Genomic DNA, 27693 nt, shown 5'->3' on the forward strand with positions numbered 1-27693 from the left:
TACGAATGAAATTTGCTTGTTTAAAATCGTATTTCAAGTAGATAATGTTAATCATTATAAGAAACAATAATAATTATTGCGCGTACCGAATTGAATTTTTATTGAATTTTTCAAGTGTTTTTGCCTCTTTTTTTTGTAATTTACTGGCAAAACCATTAAAAAAATGGCAAAGGATATTGACCACGTACTACCTTAATTGCACAATTTACATAAAATATAAAAATGACAAACTATAATAACATTATATTCCTATATTTCAGATAACAAGTTTCGCTACCTTACCTCGCAGCAAGAAGACATGCAAGAAAAAAGTGGCATGAAACCTCCCTGCTGCTGACTACATTAAGGAATAAGACCAGGTCCCTTGGTGATGAAGCAAAAAAGATATCTACGTCAACGTGCGAGTCCATTGTATCTTCGCACGAGTCATAACGATATGCGATCAGTCAGCAGCGAATATCAATTTGCCAAAAGAAAAGAAAAAAAGAAAGAAAAGAACAAACAACGCGATATATACAAGATAATGTTTCTAGCACCGGTACCTTTCTCAATTTAGCTTTTTGACCATTTGTTTAACTTGTTAGTCGTTTCCACTAGTCGAAAAAGAGAGAGTTTCTCTCATATACTCTCAAGGAGCTTATCAGATATACGCAGAGGGTGAACAGAGATTCTGATGACAGATTCTGAGAGCCCTGTCACTCTCGGGAAGAAGAAAGAAACATATTAATAATGTTTGTACATCGATTATGTCGGATCGCGTTGCACTGTTGCTCACGGCCATCCGATACGTTGTTACACGATTCGATAATCTCCCACGTGTATCTTAAGCCCTCGCGGGAGGGTCCAGTTTAGCTTTTGTATGCTAACGTTCGGTAGTGACGCTGTCGTAGATAGGGAGGACTCGATACATATTGCATGCAGTATATCTGCTTACGAATAGGCTTTGATTATATCGTAACGAAACTTGCCATAATCGCGGCGTAGTCGTAAATAGCAAGAAAAGTCTGCTAATCAGATCAGGGATTTCGCCGTTTGATCCCCGGCGTAGGCGATCATTATAAACAATAAAACAAAAAGGCTCTACGAATCCGACGACTCGCGAAACCGCTGCGAGAAACGACCTCGTTATTGCGAACGCTAATCGAACAGGTTGATCGAAGCGAGCTCTAGTCAATCAGGAAAATCAGCGTGAACGCAGATCATAATGAAATAGTGCCACGCTATTGCCCATGTAAGGGTAAGCTGTTCCAGCTTTCGGATAAAGTTAACTTGATACATCAGGTTACCGAAATGCTGGAACAGTTTACCCCTGATTCTCCTTTGGATACCAAAAAGCAGGTTTGACGGACTGTCTAACTACGATTGTGTACGCGTAGAGTATTGTGTGGACCTTAACTAATAATTGTTCTCCCTCGGAATCTGAAATTCGAGAAGTCGCGTGAATTTCTTTATAATAAAAATAAATAAAACAAAGAAAAGAAACTCTAGAGATACGATTCTGCGCAAGGACCAACGATTCGTTCCATAATGCACGGTAAATTGTGGTAAATTGTTAAAAGTATTGTTGGCGCGTGACATCAGTTTTCATTCAAGAAATACTAGGGATGTATTTTCACAATGAATTTGTTTTGCGAAGACCAACTGCGTTCTCTTAACTTCAAATCAGTTTTAACGCTTAATTTATATAGGCGTCCTTAATTTAGAATGTAGCTTACATGCGCAATTCACGAGATGAATTTCAAGTATTTGTCGTGCTTAACTAATTTTTAGCTGTATTTATATTCATATCAATATAGTATTCTTTCATTTGAGCGAACGTGTGTATCGCACGCTCACGAGAGATTTACGCACAAGTCCTACGACTGTCTAAATTTGTCGTATGTGTTAATAGATTCGTATATAGTTTATCGTGCCGTACTTTAACATTTATTACGCATCTTAGACGAAATTGGCGTATTTATTGCATATGTTTAATATAAATTTAGAAAGACACGAAGCGTGGTGTTAACGTATCAATTACACTCGTCGAATGGAACGTTCGACATGTTACTCGACTAACAGTTGTTGATTTTGCGTGTGTATAGATTGTACGTAAAGTTCGCGATACCACCAGGAAAGAAAAATGTAGCAAATGCTTTTGGTACACCTCGTGATGTATAAATAAATTGTGTATAAACGGGAAATATATGGTAAAACGAAAAAGAAAAATAGCATATATGAATGCGGGTCTCCATGCAAAGTAGATATTTTTATTTGATCCAAGCGTGTAATGTTCGCACGAAATATGCATTTGCTGCATTTTATCCGTATCTTTATAACACGACTCGTTGAAAGACGTTAATACGTACTTGTCTTGAACTTTATATATAAATATATATACATATATATATATATATATATATATATATATATATATATATATATATATATATATATATGCGCGGGGATATGTGATAAGAGTGTGAATGAAAGAGAAAATGCTCAACTATGAATCTCTACCGGTATTAAACGGTCGGTTTCCTATATAGGTCTTAAAAATATCTCTCGTTCTTTATAAGTATTTAACGCCTCCGGTGCACAAATTGTGCCCCCGAGCTATTATGGTGCTGCGATCTTTGTAATTTGTTTTATAGTTCTGTACTTCGATACATTACGTAAGAAAACGCAGACGCAAGAGTATGTTTGGAACAAGATCACTCTGTGTCATTCGGAAAACTGCCGATGGTACGGAGTGAGATCAGTTAACAGTATTTCCGTTGAAACATAATGTAGCGAATAAATGACATTAAAGTACGATGTTTGATGAATGCCTGGCACTTGTCCTGATTAGCGAATACTATAATCCATGTCAATTAAGTTAAGCGAATTTTCACCTCGTGAAAATCTTTTAAACGATACCTTTTGTTCGTAAAATATACTTCTTGCAATATCTTGCAATATATGTAAGGCGTGTATTTAATGAAGAGAAGAAAAGCTCGAAAATACGGTTGTATATACATTTTAACATTTTGATTTTATACTTACAGTAACAAAATAACGATACCTATATTATACAAGTACTCGTGAGCTTCAACATAGAAAGTAATTTTTCACGTTACGACATCATAACTAGTTTAGCGCGGATCGTGTCAGCCCGAAGACGTAATGTTACGCATTTGTCTGACTGCGGCTACGACTCGTGCGTTGCATCCAGAGCTACCGTTTTGATAATCCTCCGCCGGTAGTCTCAGCAGTAAGGACATGTGCTGGAGATTCTCTGACAAGCATAAACCGAGTTCCTCCAGTACATTACCTAAATAATCTGTAGAATATAATTTTTATTCACACCAGACATTACAGATAAATCGACATATAACGTGAAGCTTACCGATATCAGTTGCAAGCTGTTTGCAAGCAACGGAATTTAATTGACAGATACCCAAGGTTTGATCCTGAAACATTTGGCACGTCCCTCGGGCAATAATGTCCAAAAGTATACTAGTAAAGCCGGATTCGTTTGAGCTTTGAACGTATTGCGGATCGGCTGCCTTCAACGCTTGCGTCAAACTTGGATTGTCCCTCAACAGAAACGGTTCCAAATGCTGCGGCAACGTCATTAAATATTGCCCAACCTGCGTAATGTACTCTTGAGGAGCGAAACTATAATCGGGTAGATCTGAACTCAGATTGGACATTTTGCTGGTCTCCTGTGACCATCCTGGTGCCTTTTGAACTTGCAATAATTGAGAGAATATCGGCGCAAAAATTACTTCATACGTGATGTGATGTAAATCGGTGCAGAGTTTTTGAATGGATTTTATAATGGAATCAAGAACTGTTTTGTCTTCTGCAAAAAAAAAAAAAAAAATTAGATAAATTGTTTTTTAAATAACTATTATTATTAGGTACACGTACCTCTTTGAAAAGATGCAACAAGATCGTCCAGATCGGCGCATCCTGATGAAGTTAACAATAATTTTTTGTACTGATAGAAAACGGTACTATTCGTGTTTTGTAATTTATTATTAGCCTCCGTTATGTCGATCACGAGCGCCTTTTCAAACTGTTGCACTTGATGCAAGAGATCACCTGAAAAACAGTTTAATTTAAATTAATAATCTTATTTTTATATATAAAAATATATATAAATATTACCTATATTTTGCATCAACGTGAGACACATTTGGAATAAATTCCAATCTTCATGTTTTACTTTTTTTCTCTCAATTTGCCTTAAACCTTGCTGATATTTCTCTAAATATTTATTGAAATAAATCTACAAAATACCAATTATTTTATATAAAAGTACATTTTGTGAACATGGTGCTGACACAAGCAAATAGTCTTCAATACAAACTTACGTTTAACGAATGTAATAAACCAGGATATCCACAACCTTCTGTAAAAAGCTTACATCGTGTATTGGCCTCGCTAGCGTAGCCCATAATCCGTGAAATGCTAAGAGAAAGGGAATTAATAGTGTCGCTTAGATCGTCGTGCGAACAATCCAAAAACTGTAAATGCTGCTCCAACTGCGCGGTTTCAAATTTGCTGTATTTCGCGATGTAAGGTACGTAAGGCGCGTACACAGCTTGTGCTAGAGACAATACTTTTTCGTTTTGCAGTTTTCCACGAAGCGACGTTTCAATGGCGCCGCTCAGGTTCGTGGCAAAATGCCTCGTCATCTGTTTCAATTCGAGCAAAATAGATAACTGCACCGCGTTGGAATGTTGCTTCAAACCCGCCTCTATGCATTCTGGAATACCGGGATCGAGGCTCCGCAAAAGGTCAGCGTAAACTTCGATATGAATATCTACCGAAGTATTAGGAAATACTTGATGGCACCATTTCACCTTTAACACAAACAGTTATAGAAAACATTTGCGCAGCAGCAGCAACAATTTTTTGGTCCGGCAGTTTCTGCATACCTGATCGTGCCAAGAAGACAGCAGTTTGTCATAATATTCGCGCAGCCAATAGATAACATTTTCATCTTGCGCCAGCTCGATGGTGCGTCTCCACTCTTGGCCCAAAGAGACCTTCAGGCAGTTGTGATAATATTTAAGAAGCTGGGGCAGACGTTCCATTTTGTTAAAGATATCCACATAAATTTTGGATTGCTCTAAATAAAACAAAAATAAATATTATTACATCTTTTACAATGCGTGAATTTATTTCAACCCTGCAAGTCTTACCTAAATTTGCGGCTGTAAAAGCTTGGACCAGTCGTGGACTGACTATCGCTTCGAGACGATTTTTTAAGCCTTCTAGTTGTAATTTTTTATCCTCGTAATCGACCACATTTGCAAGCATCGCCAAAGATTTTTGCATGCTGAACAATTTGTTGGATATAGCTTCGATATCGCCAGATTCAAATACCTGTTTTATTGAAGAAAACACAATGTAATTAAATTCTACAATTATTATTATATAACATAGATACATACGGAAATTAGAACTTTTACATACCTCTTCCACATCATTTGCCAATACCGTCCAATTGTCAGCCTCGTGCAGTCCCTGCTTGGCAGTTTGCAATTCCGTTTTTATCCTGTCGATCTTCTCTAGCGTTGCCATAGAGGAGGCCGTATCTTTCTCGATCTACGTTTTATTATTTCGTCTTTAATATTATCGTAACCCATCAAGATAAATATTTCAAGAAGCTACCAACCTTTGCAATTTCTTGCTTGACAGCAACCATTTTTTCTTTTAACGCCAATGTTTCCTGCTGCAGCAGCTGAGTGTCTCTTAAAATTCTTGGCAAGCTAGAGAGAACAGATTGACTGGTCTCTTCTAAAGCACTGTTAACTTGCTGCACATACAGTTGCAGCTTCATAACTAATGACGAAACGAAGGCCTGTAAAATATACAAAGCTTAACACAAATGTCTTTAAAAACAGCTGCTTCTACTCTCATAATCAAGTACCTCACATGCAACTAATATATAATATATATAACATGAGGATTTGTGTATCTGATATTTCTTATTATTCAAATATAATTAATCATTCCCTTGTCATTACTCCCCAAAAACTGATTCGATTGTTTCGGCAAAGTTAAAATTCATATTACGAGATAGCGTAATCATTTAATGACAAAATAATGTATAATAATAATTTATTCCAAACGCACAAAAATATGCGCAGATTTATTGTCTGTCGGTAACGTCCCGACATAAATTTCGACTTGACATGTGAGAACCAACAAAAATATTCCGAGGAGCTCGGAACCCCTGCGGTGGTGTGGAAAATAAAATCGTCCTCGAGGGCAGTCAGTCACGGGCGGGCTTTTTTTCTATCATCGCGGGCGAGTGGAGTCGTCAGTTCGGAAGCCGACGGTCGTCACGGCGACGCGCGATGGAGACGGAGTGTCGACGGCAATGGGGATGGCGGCCTGTGAAACTTACGTCCTTGTTTTCTTGCGCCTCGGCGGACTTGAACGTCCGGTTGATCCACTCCTTCACATCGAAGCAATCTTCGGAGAACGCGGCGACGTCCTGGAACGGGGCACATTTTGAGGTTAGAATCGTGGAATCGTCAAAACTTCGCTTCGGCCGCGAATCTTTACAGTGTCGAGCCCGCTCGAGGCAGAAAATTCGCGATCGCGAGGCTTGCCTAGCACCGCGAAGCTCGCGAGCGTGTCGCGAAAGGGCGCGGTAACAGAGAAGAGAGAGAAGAGAAAGAAGATAAAGAAAATAAAAGAGAGAAAATAAGAAACCGGAAAAGGCAACGAACCGACGCCGCGCTCGCTTACCATGGCGAAGGGAGCCGCGATCCGAGTTCCGTTGGCAGTCGCACGCGCTTCGAGGAGGCGATCCGGGCCCTCGTCGACGCGCGCCAAGGTCGGCTGGTCCTGTGTTCCACGTACGGTCGCGCGCGCCGTTATCGTCCGTCGCCACCGCCACCGCCGGCGGCCGCCGTCGTCGTGGTACCGCGCGGTCGAGTGGCGCGCGTCACGCATCAAGCGACGGCCCCGTTCTTCCGTCGTCGCGGTCTCGGTGCCGCGTTCGCGATCTCGCCGACGGCGAATACTCGCGGCAGCGATCGCGGCCGTGCGGTGCGGTGCGTGCGTGCGTGCGTAGTGCGTGCTAGGAGAGAAGCGGGGGACGGCAATAAATTCAGAAGCGGATCGATCGTGCGGTGCATCGCGCCCGACGGGCGACGTCGAAGACGACGACGCGGAGGAGAAGGAGGAGATTGACCGCCTAGGTTTCTAGGCTAACGCAGCCCGACGGTGGGAAGCCGTCCGTTTTATCGTGCGCGGAGTGTCACGGAAAAGTGCGTCGGCCAGCCTCGACAGTAAACGAGAGAGAAGTAGAGGTATGCGTGTGAGTGTGTGCATGCGTGTGAAAGGAAACGCGGGACGCGCGGGCGAGAGAGAAAAGGGAGCGAATGATGAGGCGATGAAGCGTTCCGTTTAGCGGTGATCATGATAGAGACGACTTGTATGTGTCTCGGATTTCCAGAGTACGCTCGTGGATGCAGCCACCTCGTCTTCGTTGAACGTGATCAGCACTATCGTCGCCGACGTAGCCGCCGCCACCGTCGCCGCCGTCGTCGTCGTCGTCGTCGTCGTCGTCGTCGTCGTCGTCGTCGTCGTCGTCGTCGTCGTCGTCGTCGTCGCCGTCGGCCTCCCTCTTCCTCCCCCTGTGCGCGATCTGGAGTACCGCGTTCCCTGGACTGGAGCGAGCCTCGTTACACGTTTGTTCTGCGGCGAGGCTGCTTCCTACTCCGCAGGTGGTGCGTAACGAGGCGGCGAAAAAAGATCCCGGAGAAAGAGAGCGAGATAGACGGCGAGATAAAGAGACAGGGAAAGAGCGGGGGCGAGGGGGAATGGAAAACGGCGCGTTATCGGCCGTTCCCGAGCCCTTTGTCGATCGCCACGCCTTCGAGGCTGCGTTTGCGCCACGTTATTTGCGCAACAGTTGGAAGCTGGAATTTCGTCTCCCCGAAAATCACCCCCGCACGCGGCCCAAGTAAGGAAGGGAGAAAACGACGCGCCGCACGCCGCGGTGGCTCGCCTTCCCGTTGTCGTGCACGAGGGACCCAGGAGTGGCTCGCTGGCTGGCTCGCACCACCACCGCCATCGCCTCCACTACCACCATCAGCCCCCCTTGCCCTTCCGTTTGTCGTGAGGGCCGGCCGTCGTCGACAGTCCGTGAATCGTGCGCACACATGGCCGATTGCCGTACGTTACATGCACTTATACGGGGTGTACCCGAAGACGTGCGCTTCCTTAGTGGCTAAGAAGCGAGACGAGGTTGTTGCGGTCGGTTTCGAGGTACCCGTCATTATCAGGCCAACGTGCGCGTAAAATTACCTATCGCAAGGCGGCTTGTTGTAAAGTCTGATTTCAGACTGGCCGATCGTGAATTTAGCTCGTTAACTTCGCCGCGGGTTAACGTTAGGGCGGTTTAAAAGGCTCTAAGAACCACGATTAAATCTGGGAAACGATCGAGCTCGAGGGAAGAAGCGCGAAGGAAGCCCGCGACTACCGGCACATCCCGTCCACCCGCGTAATACGCCTGTATCGTTTCATATGCTAAATTTAACGACTGACCCGATCAATTAATGGGGGGCTCGGAAGCGTAGTTGCGTGGCGACGTTCGTTCCATTTTCTCCGCCTTCCGCGCGGAGCAATCGCAGACGCGCGTATGAATTTCTTACTCTTCCCTCTAATCGGCGATTCAAGATTTTAGACTCAGTCTCACGCAACACGCCGCCTCGCACCCCGCACGGAGGTGCATTCGACGCATCCATGCAGAGATCCCACTTCACGCATTGTTAAACGACGGCGTTTGCAAAATTATGCGAGCCCCTCGGCATCGAAGAAATAATTTGGCTCATTATGCTGTCAATATATCGATTGGACACGTTGCGACAAAATTATATATATCTCTTTTTTTTCTTTTTTTAACGACCCGCACTTTTCCAATTTGGCATCGTAGATTAATCAGCCTGCTATTCGCGTTCGTAACCATCGGCACGTAAGTCGATTCGCGAACGATAGATAATAAGGACTCGTGGAAAAAAAAATTGCCCACAAGAATGGCAAGCCCACCTTCTCTGTTCCCATTCCTGCGAGACTTTCGTCTATCCCGTGCGGCTCGGGCAATCAACGGGCATTTCCGAATGTTCCTTGAATGTTCCGCGCGATACTCGTATCCAGCGTGCACTGCGGGTCTGAATGTTGAGGATTTCCTGATATCGCGTGCGAATCTAAATATGGGAACAGAAATGAAACCTCAGGAAACACGTTTAATTTATAATTGCCGCAGAGTGAGTCACTAAAGTTTAAGAAGAGACCCGCAGTGCCACAGAACTCTAGGGTGACTGTTCTTTTCGACGAAAAAAAAAACTTTTTATTAGCTCGTAAACTGAAAAAAGAAGAGAAGAGTAACGTTGTTAATTAATGGTTATTAAAGTAGAGTTATTATTAATTAAGCTTGTAACGAGGGCTGGCAACTTAGAGCTGGTCATTCTATTCAGGGTGCTGGATACGAGGCGTGCAGATGCCGATCGACGGAGTCGTGGCTCCGTCAATCGGGTCGTGAGAGACCCGGGAATTCCGCCGCTTCTCCGCCACCGCGGCATTCGACAATTCGATCGAAGCGCCAGCAATTTTTCCAGAGCGGCGGAATCGCGGAGTCGCCACCCCGATCGCTGGTCCTTGCTGGGCCCGTTGCGCGGCCATGTAGCGCTCAACGCACACTTGGGTCTGTTGGGAGAAGGGCAAAAGGAGAAGCATCAGCAGCGGCCTTGAGACGGAATAGCAGCCAATCCCAAGCCCCTGCGCGCTAAAGGAGGAGGCGCGGGATTGGCTGAGCGTTCTCCACGATACCAACCGCGACTTCCGGGCGCTTCCGGTCGGGACCACAGGCCGATTCCCCACAAGCGGCGGGCACAGGGGCCTCTGCCCTGGTGAGTTTAGCGTGCAGGTAACGCCGATTCTTCTCTATTTCTTATTCTTTTTCTTCTTCCTCTTCTACTACTTCTACTTGTTTTTCGCCTCTCTCGCAAGCACTGTCCTCCCAGCACTCTCTTCGAACGGCAGCGGCAGCATCTGAGAATTGCAAGTAGGTGCCAATGCGCGATGACGAGCCGGTTCTTCTTCGCGAGGTCGTGAAAAGTCGAGATCCCTTGTATCATCGGTCGACGATCGAAATTTGGTGCAGTTTCGGTGAGTTCAAAGAAATTATCCGGTGCCATAAACACGAAGAAGACCGACCGCCGGCCGATGGTCGCGTTCCTTTCTTCGTTGGTGTAATTTTTCGTACAAATTTACGATCGGTTTCGGAACGGTTTATTTCCAAACTAGATCTCGAGAAGGATTCAAAAAATTGTTAGTCCGTCTTCAGTTCTTAGTTCTGGAAAGAAACCGAGACTCGGGGGACGGTCGCAGGTCGGAGTGCTGGTGAGTGTAAAATGTATCTTCCCGCGATTTGCAACGTTCAAATTAGAACTCTCCGAAATCGGACCGGTTTCGATTCTTCGCGGTTACCGCGCATAAGTACGCGATAACTAATACACCTTCTTCGGTGCATCGCTATCACGAGCGAGACGTTCTCTCGCGCGGCGGTTGGCCGGCTGTTGCACTCCGCAAGTTCTCGGATCGGTGCGCGACCTCGAATTCAAGTCTTCCGAAGACGATTTCGCGTCTCTGACGTATCCCGGGATATTTCGATTTTTCGAAAGCCGACCCCGCATTTATCACGCCGTTTAGCAGGCTCCTCCTGAACGCAACTCGACGGTGACTGTGCAGCGTACAGGAAATCGATCTCTTGTTGTCCCGTTTTCTTTTCTTACGTATATCTTTTTTTTTCTTTTTTTTTTTTTTATAATTTGTCGCGCAAAATCCTCGATCCGGCGACTGGGTGAGACACACCCGGTACTTCATGTCGTGGCACAGGAAATCGATCTCTTGTCAATTTTTCTTTCTTTTTTTTTATTTTTTTATATTTTTTTTATTACTTCTTCCCTTTTCCTGCGCGCAGAGAAACCCAGTGTTGCAGACTGCAGAGCGATTTTCGTTGCGACTGATGAACCGCTGATAAATCGCTGACTCGCTATTATCATTTTCCTCTTAACCCGCGCCACACACAAGTACACGCAATCCTTGGTGTCGGCCCCTAATTTGTTTCTTTTTCGGAGGGCGGTACTGTGCTGTACACTTTGCGGCTGCGATACATTACATTTGGTCCAGCCGACTGTTCACATCTTTTTCACCCTCGGTCCTTCCAGCGCACATAAAACCAACGCTTCGGCTAATTTTTACTCTGTGCAGCTTGATTCAGTTTATATCAATAAAAAATAAAAAAAAAGAACGAGAAAAAAAAGAACAGAGCCTCAGACAATTACTCATATAAACTCACGGGCGAGTACTTGTGGTTAGGGCTGCTGCATTGTATGATGTATATATTACATATATATGCGTGAAAATTACCATATATTATATACTTCCAACTGCACGTACACTTCATTATCGGCACTCCCCTTGCGGAATGAAAGCCTCCTTAGAATATACACGCTCTTTGCTAAGTAGTGCCGTACCTTTAATCATGTCGACGTAAGTTTACGGCCGTGAGAGTGCGGCGCGGGGTGCCCATAACTCAATCCTGCTGCATCTGCGCTAACGATCGACCGTAAGACGTCCCCACGACTCACGAGGTCTCGGAAGCAGAAGACGAGGTCGATATATGTATATATATATATGTGTGTGTGTGTATGTATGCGTGTGTGTATGTATCATCGAGCGGATTTTGCGAACAAGCTTCACCTTCTCGCGTCTCCATTAAATTTTCTAAAAAAAAAAAAAAAAAAGTCAAAAATAAAGTCAATTCGCGTGGTGACAATATCAATCGTGACTTCGAGACCTTTTCGTAAAGCTAGATCGAGCAACGTAAAGGAAATCGTCTGCAAAGCGTGAAATTCGAACGACGAAGGTATCTTCACGCGACTGTCGGTCGTGATCTCGCGCGGCAACTTCCGGCATTCGTTTGACGTTCTTTACGAGGTAACCGTGTTGGAAAGTGTGTCGAGGGATGGAACAAATAATTTCCCTTTCGACACTGTTTGGCGACGCGATCGTGGAAACCGTGTCGTCCACGTTTACCTTTCGTTCGCCGCTTGGTGAGCCGGTACGTTTATTAAGAGAGAACACGTGAGTTTACCTGCCCGCGAAAAAAATGTCTGGATTAAATTGGAATTTCTTGTAACCTTCCGAGAGTAGAATTTGTAACTCGCAAGTATATTTCGTTTGCCACTTTGTTAGATAATATTTCACGGTGAATCGCCGAAGAATATTTTCAGCAATCACATTTTAACCGCAGTTATATAAAGTTAAAAAAATTATTAAACTGATAATACGTTACCAGTAATACAAAAAAAAAAAAAAAAAAGAGGAAGAAATAATTTTTCCATTTTATTTTAAACAATTTTATAGAATTTCATGAAGTGGCTGAGAATTGTAGCTTATTTTGGCACTGGGATTTAATTAACGCCAAATTTTTTATACGCCGAAGTTATTCTTTCGCTGCGCTTTTTTTTATATTTAGCGCGGACCGGATAAAAAATATCGTATGTGCAAAATGTGACTCGAAAATCGGTTTCGGAGCTGTGCACCTGGTGCTCTGGCGAGCGATCGCGCGGCGTGTCGCTTCTAAACGCGCGTCGGCAAAAAGAGCAGCGGGTCCGAAGTAGAAAGGTGAAAGCGCGAATCGAACAATCGAACAGAATCCGGTCGCGATATCTCTCCCTGGTCCGATTGCTCCCGGCAGCCTTGATCGACTCCGCGATTCCGCTTCTGCGATCGTAATCGCCGTCGACCCGACGACGTTCAAAGGCGACAAATATCAAATGAACGTTAGATCTGTCCGCGGCTAAAACAAGAACGACGCCAAGTTTCTTCGGAATATATCGAGAGGAGACCGCGAGAACGCATCTCCGGAGTTTCCAAGCGCAGCTTTCGACATCGGCTCTTCCGCCGTGACGCTTCAACCTTGGAATTAAATCCCCGCTTGAGGTCCACTTGAAATTAATCGCGTGGAACAACGCGTCGCGTTATCCGCTTACGCTGCCGGAGCTTAACTAGCCACTTCTGCTTTCAATGCTGAAGTAATTCTCGAAAGCCGGGACGTTGCGTGGGGCGAGATAACTCGTGTAGAGGCACAAAGCTTCAGGGATAGATCGGCATCGCGACGTGATGAGTTACAAGAAAGACGTATTATCGTTTGAGGACAATTAGCGGATTCTGGTGCGATTGGACCTCTATCTTTTCCCATGGGGCGGTGATTCCTGCCAATTAGATCGCGACCGGAGATCGTATTGCATTATTCGAACATATGAGCCGAAATGTCGTTAACTCGTTTAATTGCTATTCGCGTGCCTGACAGAGGGGAGGAAGGGGGCGGAAGACAGCGGAGGTGGGAAGGACTCGCGTGCGAGCCGGCGATTCTGAATGAAATTTATTCGGCGGCGGAAGCTATGCCGCAAGTGCGCGCGGCGCGCTTCTGAGAAAATAAACTCTCCCGCGCGCGATCTCGAACTTCCTCCGGGTTCTCCTCATTGAAGCCGACCGGTCTCGTTTCTATCGCTCGTTCGCGGCGTCGTGTCACAAAGAAGCGGGCGAGCGAAAGGGGGCGGATAGATCGCGCGCAATTCGCCTCGCAAGATGATGGGGGAAAAAAAAAACGAAAGGAAAGCCAGGATATACGCGTCCAGGGGAAAAAAGGGGCGAGAGAGGAAGGAGAGGCGCGCCGGGGCGAACGGGATATCGAATATGTTTTTTCTTTCCTTCTTTTATTATTATTTTTTTTTTTGTGCTTTGCGGCCCCTTCTCCCGTCTCTTCCTCATACGCGTATATTGATTTTTAGAAATTCTTCGCGAGACGGCCGAACGAGCGCGCGAAGCGCACCGGCCGTAAGAGCGGCGCGACGAGGCGCGGCGAGGGAGAAGGAAGGCTCGGGGAAGGGAAGAAGCGGCGCGCGAGCCACCCACGGCCGCGGCGTCGGCCGCCTTAGGGCGAGCGAGCGCGCGGAGAGGGATATCCTTGATGCGAGCGAATCTGCATTATTCGTGAGAGGGATCCGGGCAGAGTCAGAGGGAAGAGGGGACGAGGAGAGCGATCGAGCGGCTCGGCAGATGCGGGGGTAATCGTAACATCCGTCTTTGCGAGGCTGCAAATCGTAATGCTGCAAAACGTACGCGCCGGAAAAGCCGCGAGGTTAGAGTATTCGCGCGCGAGTATCAAAAGTCAGACGCGCGAAAAACAAAGAAAAAGATGGAAGGAAAGAAAAAAATTCCCTACGATATTGTTTCAACAAATCCGTGGGAGACGGGAAGAAATATTTTAACTCTTCGGTGCGTTAGGCCTAACTGTGCGCTCTAGTCGGCACTGCTGCTCTCTTGGTCGAGAGCAATCGAAGGCAGTCGAAGCCGTCCGAGCGCGTGATCGGCGCGCGGTGGAGGCACGACGGGTGGAGGGAACACAAGCGCGCCCCCTGCCTATCCCTACTATGCGCCTTGTTCTTCCCCCACTCAGTTGTGACGAAGCCGTCGTTTCTCTCGTTCGTACGGTCGGCTCCTCCGCTCTCTCTCTGCCACGGCGTCTTTTTTCTCCGTCTCGCGCGCTCCCTCTCCTCGTCGTCTTGCGGCGATCTCGCTCGCACCCGCGGAGCCTGCAACGGTCGTTCTTAACGTCAAACCACTTAGGGCCGCGGACCTCGGCAGTCAGTCGATCTTTCCTAGCGGCGGCATTCCGGCATTTTCCACCTGATCGCGCGCGCGAGCGGTCCGGCAAACGCCATTTTGATCGTCGTTACGTCGCCGTCGTCACCGTCATCGTCCACTCACGCGTCGAGCGAGTGAGACAGGAGTCTCGTGCGTGAAGCACACGGAGCACGTTCGCATGTGCACGACCGCGCGGCGCGTCGTCTCGCAGCAACATCTGACGGTAGTTTCGGTTTGAAAAAGAGAAAAGAGAAAAAAAAAGATAAAACAAAGTAACAGGAACTGTACAACGTGACCGTACAAACTGCCGCATACACTGGCAGCCGTGACACGCGTTATCAGTGCGGTGCCGATTTGATTTCCGTTTTCTCTCCTTTCTTTAACAACTCGTTTCTTCGCCACGCTGAAAAGGAGAGAGAGACAAAACACGGCGGCCCACGCGTCAGACAAGGAGCGCCGAGCCGAACGGTCGTCGGGTGTTGTTTTTCGGTCGCGCGGACTCACGTCGCGAGTCACTCGCGGAGAAAAAGAGTGCGTGACCCCGCGTGTGTGTGATCACCATCGGCGACAACGAGCGGCAGCGTCACACGGTGCTTCTCCACGGCGTTCCTACTATAATCCTCCCGCTGGCGCGTTCTCACCGGCAGGCACGAGCGGAGCCGGACCCGCAGAGAGCGTGAGTACTTACGCAAATCTACGCAATTCGGTGTGTGTCGCGTTTCGATGCCGTTCTTCGGCATCCCCGCTACCCTTCCCGTTGCCGCCCCCGTTTCCCCGCCGCGTTCGTCCCCTCGTCCCCACGCGCGCGACGCCTGCACTCACGCACGCACGCACGCTCGCTCACAATAAAATCTTGTTTTTTTCCGCCTCCGAGGCGCACCGCCTGCCATGTTTGACCGGCGTCTCTCTCTCCCCATTTCATTCCGTCTCCATGTCTCTGTCCAGCGTTCCCCGCGCGCGCTTTCCCCCGGCCCTCCCCCTTTCATTCTGCCGCACAATTGTGCCCTCTTTCTCTGTCGCTCGCTACGTCGGCTTCCCTCCGTGTCTCCCTTTCGCTATCTCCGCTCCCTTCCGTCGGGTGCGCGTGTCACGAGGGCGATCGCGAAATTCGTCGGCACGCCGCGGTACCGCGATGTTGACAACCGAAGACGACGGCGGCTGTCAAGCTCGCCTCCTCCTCCTCTCCCCCCGCCGGCCGCTTTCCTCCGCGCCGTCTTCATTGACGCGCTCTCTCGCGTGTTGTTTATCCGTTTTCTGCGTAATTCGTGCGTGCGCCGGGGGACTCCGGGCGGCGGAAGGCGACACTTGGAGGAAGGGACGCGGGTGGGCGGTTGCGTGGTGGGAGCGCGTCGACGAGAGAAAAATAATACGGGTCGGCGTGGTGCCCCCGCGGCACTCGGCGACTCCCGCGCGTGTGTGCGCGCTCGTGAATGTGTGGCGCGCGTTTCTTACGCGTTTCCCGTTTCCTTTCGGGTAGCCTGCTCCGCGGGAGGGAAAGAGAGGAGAGTGCTCCTCTCTCGCGTGCGACTCTCGCGGCGCGAACTTCAGCGTGATAATCTCCCTTCTTCCCTGTCTCGGTCCCGTCCCTCTCCTTCTCCGTCGCGCATCTTTATCTTGGAGAAACTGCATGACTGTTACACAGCGCGAATTATTTCGCTACGAGACAAAGAGAAACGTTTGGCTTCCGGCGCTCACACGTGGAACAACTCGGCTTACGAATGTAAAGCTATTGTAATCGGCTTGCCGCGGATTTATGCGAATTTGAACGTCTGAGGACGCTACGCGGTTTTATAATTATAATATTGCGTAATAGTTGTGGCGGATAATTGTGTTTAATTGCCGGTAATGAGGTAATTGTAGTTATATGGAATGATTATGTTACTGGGAAGCGCGATGTCTCGTCTGAGCAAGGTTCCGATTTCCCTCCGAATACTCGCTCGGCGTTTGAAAGGGTTGTCGATAAGATCTCGGCGTGCTTTTTTTTTCACGCCACCGCATCCGCCCGTTCTCGTAACTCGAGGGATTATTTATTACACTCAAGTCGGGAGGGGAGAACCGAAATGCGCGGTTTTTGCGAATTTTCTTTTGAAAACTGTAGATTTTCAAAAACAAAAAAAAAAAACTTATTCGTGTATTTGACAGGTATATTTTTATGTTTGTTACACAATATTTTTTTTTCTTTTTTTTTTTTTTATTAAAAACTATTGGCAAATAAAAAAAGATTGGGCCTCCATTCTCCCGGAGGCTGTTTAAAAAAAAACTCGTTTTGCGGCAATTATTTCCGTTCAGATTTGGATTATCTGGAGCAAAAAAAAGAAAAAAAAAATTGATTTGCTCAACTCGTTAAAATAAAATCAAGTTTCAGCAATCTAAAAATATTAATTCGTGACAAAGTAAAAGGGATTTCTAAGAATAGTTTCGCGCCTGTAGAAAATTACGTTTCAAAAGTATATGCGGAAGAGAGCCGAGGACCAGTTTCACAAAGCTTGCTGACCGAGCTTTTCAATACTTTGCGAGTCCAATACTCGGCGGCCGGTTACATTATAACGTCGATTCGGAAACGCAATCGAAACGAGTGTACTCTCGGGCGCGGGATGAACGACTCGGAAGACGTATTATTTACAGCCGTCGTAGCCGGCATCGATTAGAGCGGGCGTTCGTCTCACCACTTCCTTTTCCGCTAGTATCACAGCCGCGATCTTGAAAAGGACAGCCGTCTGAATCGGTTCGTTGTGGGAAAGGGAAGGGGGGACGATGCAACAGGCCCTTGGGATCGATTGCATTACGTTACTGATGTTATTGAGCGCGCTAATCGCTGACTGAATTTTCCATGCTATTTATATCGCGTCTAGACCAGAAATACAAAGCGCTTCGCGCTGCACTTGAGCCCCGAAACGTCAAGAAATTACGAAGGGATACGAGAGCGCGAGTACACATGATTGGCACACTATCAGTTAACGTGAATAAATATAAAATGGACAACCGGAATCAATATTGACCCTTGAAATATAACGATTTTTTTTTTTTTTCATTTTTCCTTTTTAATTTAAATAATTCGCTCCAGTGAAATTTACACTACTCAGGTTCAATCAGATTTTCACGTTTCGATATTTAATTATGGTATTTAACGTATATGTATATCAGGCTCGAAAAAAAATTGACTCCGCGTCCTCGAAATTTCCTCGGCGAAAGGTCAGGTCCCGATCCGTCCGCGTCGTGAAACTTTAATATCACGCAAATGGAACGTGTGTTCACGTCCCTTATATCTTGATCTCGCGTCCCGTTGTGCCTTCTTTCTCCTCCGATCAGCGCTAGTTAACCGACCTGTTGGCGGACTGACCCGCTCCGGTCTGCCCGAGATCGCCCGAATTGCGTCCACGTGCCGCGGTCGAAAAGCCAAGATACAAAATTCTTGGCGAGCAGTTTTTCGAAACTGAGCGGAGTCTCAGCTGCGAGATGACTCACCGCGTCGCAAATCGGGATTATAACGGAGATGGCTTTTCCACGAAACCCGCCACGCAATAAAACTGCGAGCGTCGCGGCAAGTTGTTTTTGCCACCGGGGATTTTTGCTTCCGGGAAAAATGACGGCAGGCTCGCCGACTTTTTTGTCTGGCGAGCGACGCGCAAATTGAAGTCGCAATAACGTCCCGTCGTCGTTACACTGTTGCCTGCGCGCCGTGTTTGCCTCCTTCGCGGATAACAGACTCATCATTCTAGAGTGTCGTTGTCTAATATTGATCCGCGACTAACTCCGAATCGGACGTAATAATATCGTGTGTTAGGAAAAGGGAAAGAGTGTGGAGGATGAATTTTCTTTTTTTCCCCCCCTGGAGATTCGCGACGAGCCTCGCTCAGTCCTGCGGTATTTCCTTCGCGCGAGATCGAGTTCATTTGAGAATATTTTAGATAAACGTTATCTGCCTGATTTTTTTCAAAGGAAGGTCACGTTATCGCGTGGAAAGCAATTGTGATTCTCACAAGCAATTCAATTTACTATCGAAGGAAAATTTTGAGTTTTCCATTTTCTCGGTGGGAAATTTTGAAGGGTCGCGCCGCTGAAAGTTAAAATAGTTTTTTTTTTCTTTTTGTTCCTTTTTTTTTTCTTTTACATTGACGCGGGGCAAGCTTTGGTTTTTTCGTGGCGATGTTCTCAGACGCTCGGTGCGACATTTGAAAATTTATTTTAACGCGATTAGCGCTGACAAGCGTCAGCGGCTCCGACTAACGCAATAATTCTTTCTTCTTCTTCTTTTTATTTTTTTTTTTTTTGTCGTCTTTCTTTTGCGTTCCGTAACGTCGCTTTTTGCGTCGCACCGTAATGCGACACGACGACGACGACTTCTCGTCGGCGCTGAAAATCGATTAAACCACTTTTAATCGTTGAAGAAGAGAGAGAGAGAGAGGAAAAAAAAAAGACTTTCAACCTTTTTTTTCTGCACGAATTGCGTTGTCGCGGCGGGACCTTGCGTCACGATTTACGTTGACGCATTGTCGGCTGCGAATTGTAAAACGCTTTGAAAAGTAGCTGCTACTTGACGTCATCCGCGATCACCTATCTTATACGTGATTTTCTCGTCACGCGAGCTGCATTGCGAGTCCGCGCGCCAAAGTCGGGGTTTTTCCAAAAAGGAACGTCGCTCAATAACAATTTTTTTCTCTCTTTCTCTCTCTCTCTCTCTCTCTCTCTCTCTTGCTCTCTCTCTCTCTCTCTGTTTTTCTCTTTGTAAAATATAAATACATAAGTCGCTAGACGTTCTCGAGCCTCAACGAGTCGCCGTTTATTTATCATATTTTTGTAAGACGCGACAACGGCATTAACACATCGAGAAGAATTAAAAGAGTCTCGTTTTCACCGCGGTGTCGCGTTTCCTTCGTCAAAACGAAACGGACGTCGGGTAATATTTGACCTAGAGCTACCGAGCACTTGAGAGGTAGGTCCTGAACGGACGCGAATCATCGATTGGCGACGAGAGAGGCGCCTAAGCACCCTAAGGATCGCCGATAATCGGTAAACAAGCGGATAATGGACGGTTTCGCGTACACCGCGGCCGTAACTCAATTACACCTGCGGGATATAATTGAAAAACCGATTGGCGGTAATCGGACACGATTATGCCTCGGAACGCTATATCCGTTACGCGTTAAATGTTTACACTCTCTGATGGCATCGGGCCGGAGATATTATTGCCGCGCTGTTACGGCAAAACGAATACCGACGTGGTGTAATATCACACGGCATTATGCGATCGCGCTGGATTTTAAAGGAAAGAGAAGGAAAAAACATTAAAAAAAAAAAAAACAAAAACAAAAACGAAAAAAAAGAGAACGATAGAAATCTTGTTTCGGAACGTCATGAATATTGATGACACGCGGATAAAAATAGCGCGCTCGAGTCTTACGGTTTCAAAATATCCGTTTCAAAATATGAGCGTGAAAAACAATTGATTCGCGGGGACAGCTCGAAATTGAAACTCTGCGTTTTTCGAAAGCCGAGGCCTCTACCAGAAGCCGGCGCGGCTGAATTTCGCATTAATATCGGACAAACTGTGGCGCGGCGTTATCGCTTTAACGACGGGCGTATAATAGACGATAAATTTTTGAGCTATAAAAATATACAATTTTTTTTTTTTTTTTTTTTTTTTTTTTACGCCGCGTAAAAACGGCATATTTTCAAAATTGTATGATATCGCTGCACGGCGTAGCGTACATATTCAAAACCCGCCAATTTATTCCGCACACGTAGCTCTCTTCCTTCCTCCTCGCCCTGCACGATCTCTCTTTCGCGGTACGCTCGTCCTACGAGTGCAACAGTCGTTTTACGAAATCAAACAATCCAGCGGAGCGCGGGATCCGCGCGGATGTGAAAGTAATCGACCGCTTTCGAGATTCGTATACTATTCCTCCGCCATATTATATTAAAATTACACCTTACGTAACTTTCGAACTTTGTGACGAGAGCCGAAGATAGCTCACGTAGCCGCCGACGATCAATCTCGGCGCAATCGTTTTCCCCTCGATACGCGAAATTTCGAGCCTACCTCAACCGTAAGTTTGTGCCCGCTGTGAATGTACCGCGTATATATAAGCAGCTAATTAAAGCGATGGAATTAACTACCGCCACGCGACAACAATAAAGGTCACCCGGGGTATCAGTGGAAATTTCACGGAGGCCGGAATCGAGCGTCGACTTCTCCGATCCGTAGAAGCGCTCGACGATAGTATCCCAGCTCTCGATCGGGCCGTCGCCGGTTTAGTAAACTTGGTTGTACGGTGCAGTTGGTACCTCGTTACGCGTTGCTTGTCCGAGATCAGGGCCGCGGGCGCGTGCGGGGAAAGACGGGAGAGACCGTACGATTCTGACGCAGTCACGCGGCTGCAAGAGGCACGCCGCGGCTGCGCCGGCACATTATGCCGGCCTGTGCTCGTCGTCGAGCCACGGTGCGAACGACCTCGACTTGATTCGAGCCGACTCGGCTCGCGGCGGAGTCGCCGGTCGGCGCGCCGATAACGATAACCCTCGCCACCATCCGCACTTCCTCGGCCGCGATCGATGCTCTATTGTCATTATTCCGACATTGACATTATTCGCGAACGGGACGCGTGGGATCGCGTTATATTTTAAGATTAACGTTCTAACGCGGGATGTCCCAGAAACTTTAGGTCCTCCGGTCTCGACTCCGCAAGATAGAACGAAGCTTACGAAGCCTTCGACGATTAGGAAAATTGTAGAATCGGTTCGCCGCGTTTCAGAAAAAAAACGTGCCTCCGCGAAATTTCCTCGGGGCGGAAATATTGCCGCCGCGCGTGGCGTTACATTCGGGACACCGGGATACCGGAATTTGCAGGCGATAGATAATGAATATTTATCGGGTCTTTTTCCGTGTGAAAAATCACGGGAGCTTGCATCCCGGTGAAAACTGCGCGGAGCATTCCTCTGTAAGAACGTTGCACTCCCGGGCGGATCGAGCCACGCAATATATCGCGATATAACGCTGTTTTGATGCCGTCCATCGTGAATAATGAATGGCGGAGGCGTCGGAGAAGGAGCCGGAGACAGAGACAGAGAGAGACTGAAAGAGAAAGAGAGCGAGCGACGAGAAGAGAGGGATCAATACCGATGATGATCGAGAGCAACGACGTGCCCGAGCGAGTTCCTTAAAGCCGCCCATGTTTCGTTTTAGAGCGGTTGAACGGCCGGTCGTCTGTTTTGCCGCGGAAATATTCGCTCGCGGAGCGCTCGCATAATATTTATATCGCTTTGAGCGCGTTTATCGTGCGCCGCGAGTTAACGATCGTCGTGACAGATTTGTTTTTCCCGGATGGAAGTCGCAAGTAAAAAACAAAAACCCGGAACGAGGCAAACAAAATAATGGAGCCGATCGTTGTTTGCGCCGCGGCGAAAGTTCTTGCATATCGAATTATGCGCCGGCCGAAGGCTGCAGCCGAACGTTACGTTAATTACGTGACTGGAGCCCGCGCAAAAGAGATGCCGAAAAAATTCTTCCGCGGCGTTACATAAATATTCATCGGGGTCGTACATCTCGGGGATCGACGGGATTCTGTCATGCCTGCTTGTGGACATCCGTCGCGGTATTTCGTCGTTTGCAAAGCCGCAAGGTCATCGACATTCCTGCCCCGCGGAAACCGGTACGGCGAAATATATATTTTTAGCGTCTACGCGCGGAATGGAGGAGCCACTAAATTATCGTCAACGGCCGAGAGCGAGGCCCCGAGCATACATTACAAACGCCCGATTCCCCGTCGTGCCGTCGTGCCGCGCGCGATTATTGTTCGGAAGCTGGAAACGCTCCCGTCGCGTCGGGCAGGTCAGGGTGTGTCTGATGTCGGCGCGTGACTGGAATGACGCCCGAGATAAAATCGATCGCGGCGATCGATAATTGGGACACGCGTGCGGCGGACGGTACCCGATAGCGATCCGCTCTAGATTATCCCCCCGCGACAATGCGCGATCCCGCGACTAAGTTCGGCGACCCTCTCCTCCTCCCCTCCGCTTTTCTCCACGTTTTTTTTTCTTCCTCCCCATTAACAACCCCCCCCCGAAACCGGAAGGGTGACAGTGCGCGCACCAATTCTTCGACTGCGCCCGCGTCTCGTTTCAATAACACACAATGCGACGAGTTTAACAAACTCGTCTGGTTGTTAAAAATGTCAAACCGTGTTTCAACAGACGAAATATATTGCTGAAGGAGCCTTCGACGTCCGCCGGATTAATAATAGTTCCGACCTGATTGGCATTTCGGTTGGGGTCCAGAAATAGAAATTTCCGAGGAGTTTTGATGCGCTCCGAAGTAAAACAATTTTTATTTCGAGAAAGGATTAAAGTATAGTTAAGCTCCAATGATTTCCAGTTAAACGAGCCTAATCGCCGTGGTTTAAACGTCGACGCAAACGTTTTAGTAACGCCCGGCCGCGGCGGGAATAAAAAGAAGAGACGGACGTCGTGAACGGAATATTTTACACGGATTTATCATTAGCGCTTTAACGCGAATCTCTGGCAATTGTTGCCGGTCGCGATAATTGGCCGCTAATGTACTTTCTAACAGCGGTAAAGCACACGCGGCACGTATTGTTGAGCGCCTGATCGAGCCTCTCGATTCGCACCTTTCCACGCGTCTAATTCCGAGGAAATGCGGGACTCAAGCCGCTGGGAACGCGCCGAGATTTTCTCACGCATAACGGACCGCCGCGCGCACTCGAACTCGATCGCGTAATTAACGATCGACGATCACGGGAGCACGCTGATAACAATTATTACCGTTGGAATTCAATTCTGCGAACTTCGAAGTGCAAGAGGTTTTTAAAGTTTGCAACGCTCGTGAGCGTCATGCTTTTATTTAATGTGTCTTTAACGGCAAATAAAACTTTTAGCAGAATTGTTTAAAAAATTATGCCCGTCATTAACCCGTTTTTATAAGCAAGACGTTAGATTAGATTAGGTTAGACCGTCGATTTAAATTTTTGACTATCCTAATTATAACTATTTTTCACGATTTTTTATCTCATCTATCTCCGATCCAAAACTAACGTTTTTGAATCTCCCAGCAGCAATATTAAAAAAATCATGTTCAACGTTCGTCTATTTCTATAAGTAAAAGCGTCGAGTTAGTTTAAGTTGAACCGTCGATTTAATTTTTGGATTATCTTAATTTCCTACAGTTTTCGAAAACGGCAATTTGATCGAGACACTCTATGTATAACTTTAGATTGAAAGTAGTATTTTTTATCGGGCAAAGGTTCCACCGTTAATTGCTCGATTAGATAAAAATAAAATCTGACCGGCGTAGGTGACGAAATTGCGCGAAGTGGCTTAAATTTCAAAACGCGCGAGATTGCGGCGCGAAGTTGCTCTCCGGCTTTCTCTCCCGCTCCGCGCGCATCGCGCAAAAAATATTAAAAAAAAAAAAAAATGGTTAAAATTCCGCGACCGCCAGAATACGGCCGCGGGCGAAACCACGCGGTCTATGATTTAATACCGGTGCGGAAGCAAAACTAACGCTCTCGCCATTCCGGGTGCCGCCGCCACGACGCGGCCCGCCTACGGAAAAGCGGGGCGCGCGACAAAAAATCGCGGGATGGAATCGGGAGAGAAATCCCCGAGGCGCACGCCGATTTATTTTGCGTGAAAGTTGTCGGCGCAATGCCGGAAAGTCTGAAACCGTTACACCTTGCTCGCGCGCGATACGAAGCAGCTCTTATTCTCGATCGAAGGACATCGAATCAAGGCCCCGATTTTCGAATCGTACGAAAAAATTTTGTGTATTGCTAGTGAACGCTACGATCGGCTGGCGTATACCTGTCGGATCTAGAGTTATGTTCCAATGGAATTGATTTGGTCATTAATGACCGCGCGGGATCGCTTTCCAGTGCGAATTTTTTTTTTGTTTTTTTTTTTCTCTCTCTCTCGAGAATACAGCTCACGCGTTTGGTTTCGGATTTGGCAACCGGTGACGCAAACGAAAGATAAATCTTGGACCGCGCGACTGATCGGTTTTGCAAGCGCGACTTTCTTCCCGCAAGTTCCGTCTCGGTTTCGAAATTATTACGTGCTTTCGACAAAGCCTCGTCGCCCGTGCGGTCGCTTGGTTACCTTCGGACGTACATGCCGCTTTTAATCGATACACACAACATCGGTGCTCGCGAGTGTGCGGTTGGAAACTTTGACCGTAAACTACGAAAAATCGAGCGGATTCTTGGAAAAGAGGTTACTCATGCAAATCGATGTAATTCGCGATGAGAAGTCAGTACTGTCTAGATTATAGCTGGTCGCCGAGCTACTCCGCGGTATATTTTTTTATTCCCCTCCCCGTCGGCTGCGACCCTCCGAGGGCTCGTGATTCATCGATATTCCCGCGGGATCGTTATTTTTACGATCTCGGCTCTTTGCGACGGGGTAAAAATAACGACGATTAAAGCAGCAATGCCGCCGGCGTCGTATGCCTATGCACGTAAAAAGGCGCAAGCGGTATATAAGCAGCGCGAATTATTTCTCCGCGCGACGATGGAATGTCGTTAATTAAAAACGCAAATAGCGGTCGATCGATCCGCCCGCCATGAACGCCACGGAAGATTAAACGCTCATAAGGCCACGTGGCGAAACGGGCCGGCGCGAGATTGCGTATTAGAAACGCAGGTGATCCCCGAGCTCGATCTAGATTGTTAATTCAAGAAAACCGACGCCTCGCAAGCTACAAATTCGTCTGCACGATTGGATTTCGTATCAGCACAGCTACGCGATGACTATTGTTTTAATTGCCGCGATAATTTATTATCAGTATAATTGGTTCTACATTAAATAAAAAAAAAAAAATATATATATATACATATATATAGAATTTCTATTGCGCGAAACGTAATTTCTGAAAATTTTCTCTAATCTTTATTTCTTAATCTTAATTAGAGAAAATTTTAAGAAATTAGTTGCCTGGTTTGTTGTTTCACTAGTTACACGACGTCGTAGGAATATATTTACATAAAAAAAAAAATTACATCTATATATATGTATACGTATATATAGATATTTTTTTTTAGACCGAGTTTTATCTTGGAAAGCAATTATTTTATTTTTCATGTCAAAGTAGTACGTTGTCCGTACTTAGTTAACGTTCTTCCATTACCTAATAGAAAGATAAATGTGCCGAAGGCAATTAAGCGGTATTTCGCCTTAAACAAGCTACGCTACGCATTATCTGTCATTATTAAAAAATTAAGCGCACGCCATTACGGTATTTTTGGTGTCATTTGAAACGTCTTTGCAAACCATCATGGGAACGAAGGTCTGGATTATTACTTCAATTACAGTGCTTATTATACGGCGCGACCCAAGTCGCATTGTCGCACGGCCGGGAATAGAAAGATCTCTCAAATCTCCGCGTCCCCAAACAAAGTCGATTCGTGTTTTCTAATTGCCACTAATTGTACACGTATGCGTTTCACGTGAGCGGAAGATTTACCGTTTTCTCGGGGCGAAGATTCCATCGTAAATTCCGCGATTATACGTTGCGCGAGATCGTGCGAGTACTCCAATTATTAATAAACGACCTCGACTCCGGTATAATTAACTAACGCTTAATTCAGTCATTTCCGCGCCCGTTGAGATATTCTAGATTAATGTAGGAGGTACTGATTTAATCTGGTCAATTTTTTTTTTTTTTTAATTAACTAAAAGTCGATGTCGAAACAAATTCCATTTATCTCGAGCTTCACCATCAATGACTGGAGAAGGTAACGAAAAATGTAACGAATAATGTGACGCCAGAAGACTTCGGGTATTAAAATGACGAAATCTTATCTATTTAAATTCGAGCAAACTTCGCTGACACGGAATTTTAATTGCCACGGTAAATAATGTGACTAATTAACAATTGCGACGAGTTTTTCCTTGAAATTCTTTCTGCAAAAGGGAACATAAGCAAAAAAATTCTTCGGGTTAAGTCGGGGATTTCTAGCTGCGCTGTCCGGGACACCCCTCGTATTACTCCTCGCGGAACTCTCTCCGTGAAAGTTCAGTTCTGTTCATCGAAAGACTTTGTGCCGAACGGAGAAAAAGAGAGAGAGAGAAAGAAAGAAAAAAAAGAAAAAAAAAGAGATTGATACTTTGCAGCACTTCGGAGAAAGAGGGTAACGATTCCACAGTGTAAAACGAGAAAAGGAAAAGTCTTTTCTACGTCGTACGTAGTGGGCTAAGCTGAGCGGTGTTACCGCTAGATTATCGATCAGCGCGAAGCTTTTTTTTTCCCTGCGATTCGCTATATCTAGCCGGCCTGGAAATGCACTCGATTTGCAGAAACGACTTAGTTCGGTGTCTCTTCGATAACGGTGCACTTGAAACGCGTCGACAGACGAAAATGTCGGCAATTAGCGGCAATTTTCTTGCGACGTATCAACTACGCGGAAGTTTAGCGAGCGATACAGTAAATTTTTTAATTGAGCATTTTATTTTCTAACGAGGACGAATTTCTTGGTCGATCGCGAAACTACGGTGAATGTTGCACGTAATTTCAGCACAGAAAGATCGTGAACTTATGAAAGGGTCAAAAATAGCGCGACTTTAATATTTGAGCCGCACCGAAGAGAGGAGAAAGTCGGAGTTTAGCCGAACGGGAGTTTCGAAAATTACGTTAAAGTGTTCCGCCTTAAAAAAGCAAAAATTTTTTTTCTTGTCTTAAGTTCCGTCGGAATTCCATCGAGAGTAAAAAATTTATTTATTTATTTACTCGCCGGATATTTTCGTGGAGCAACGCCTTTGCGGAAAAGTAGCGCTTTATCTTCTTAATAAAGAAGCGAGTCGAAATAACATGAAATATCTATAACACTTTCGCGTCTTTTCGTTTTGCAGTTCTGCAAAAGTGGGTCACGACAATCGTGACCGTCCGCAATTAGTTTCTTAATATAAAAATATTAATTTCCCCGATTTACGCGCTACTTCTTCGTGCAGCTTTACTTTTACGCGAACAAAAATTCTTTC

General features: G+C 46.4%; 3 protein-coding genes across 8 annotated transcripts in view; 2 read left to right on the forward strand and 1 right to left on the reverse strand.

Moving 5' to 3' along the window:
* Window positions 1-2807, forward strand: part of LOC139103323 (uncharacterized) — a 32967-nt gene extending 30160 nt beyond the window's left edge. For all 3 annotated transcript variants that reach the window (XM_070657872.1, XM_070657870.1, XM_070657871.1), the window contains exon 8: window positions 261-2807. The gene's annotated coding sequence lies outside the window, so the exon portion shown is untranslated. The remainder of the gene's footprint in view (window positions 1-260) is intronic.
* A 167-nt stretch (window positions 2808-2974) lies between these two features.
* Cog7 (conserved oligomeric Golgi complex subunit 7) lies at window positions 2975-7024 on the reverse strand. 2 transcript variants are annotated; one of them, XM_070657874.1, is made up of 11 exons: window positions 6733-7024; window positions 6386-6475; window positions 5651-5836; window positions 5449-5580; window positions 5175-5358; window positions 4908-5101; window positions 4341-4832; window positions 4135-4255; window positions 3895-4068; window positions 3368-3826; window positions 2975-3292 (listed from the first exon to the last, which is right to left on the reverse strand). In XM_070657874.1, the coding sequence occupies exons 1-11, from the start codon at window positions 6937-6939 to the stop codon at window positions 3129-3131; spliced, it is 2403 nt and encodes an 800-aa protein (XP_070513975.1). In that variant the 5' UTR covers window positions 6940-7024; the 3' UTR covers window positions 2975-3128. The 2 variants fall into 2 exon arrangements, with proteins under 2 accessions (XP_070513975.1, XP_070513974.1); XM_070657873.1 differs by having other exon boundaries at window positions 2975-3301.
* Window positions 7025-7369: 345 nt separating this feature from the next.
* The window catches only part of LOC139103327 (broad-complex core protein isoforms 1/2/3/4/5), a 100640-nt gene continuing 80316 nt past the window's right edge, over window positions 7370-27693 (forward strand). The window contains exons 1-2 of one of the 3 annotated variants that reach the window (XM_070657879.1): window positions 7370-8166; window positions 9609-9899. The gene's annotated coding sequence lies outside the window, so the exon portion shown is untranslated. Of the gene's footprint in view, window positions 8167-9608; window positions 9900-13843; window positions 15383-27693 lie in introns of those variants that run through there. The other 2 variants (XM_070657877.1, XM_070657882.1) reach the window with 2 other exon arrangements.

The sequence above is a fragment of the Cardiocondyla obscurior genome, linkage group LG06 (assembly GCF_019399895.1).
Source record: "Cardiocondyla obscurior isolate alpha-2009 linkage group LG06, Cobs3.1, whole genome shotgun sequence".
In the NCBI taxonomy this organism is placed as follows: Eukaryota; Metazoa; Arthropoda; class Insecta; order Hymenoptera; family Formicidae; genus Cardiocondyla; species Cardiocondyla obscurior.

Coding starts and splice junctions, on each gene's coding strand:
- Cog7 (XM_070657873.1), bottom strand. CDS start 6,939: ATGCGTGACGCGCGCCACTCGACCGCGCGGTACCACGACGACGGCGGC. Junction 4,833..4,907: donor TGTCTTCTTGGCACGATCAG/GTATGCAGAAAC, acceptor TTTGTGTTAAAG/GTGAAATGGTGCCATCAAGT. Junction 4,256..4,340: donor GTTTATTACATTCGTTAAAC/GTAAGTTTGTAT, acceptor GGTATTTTGTAG/ATTTATTTCAATAAATATTT.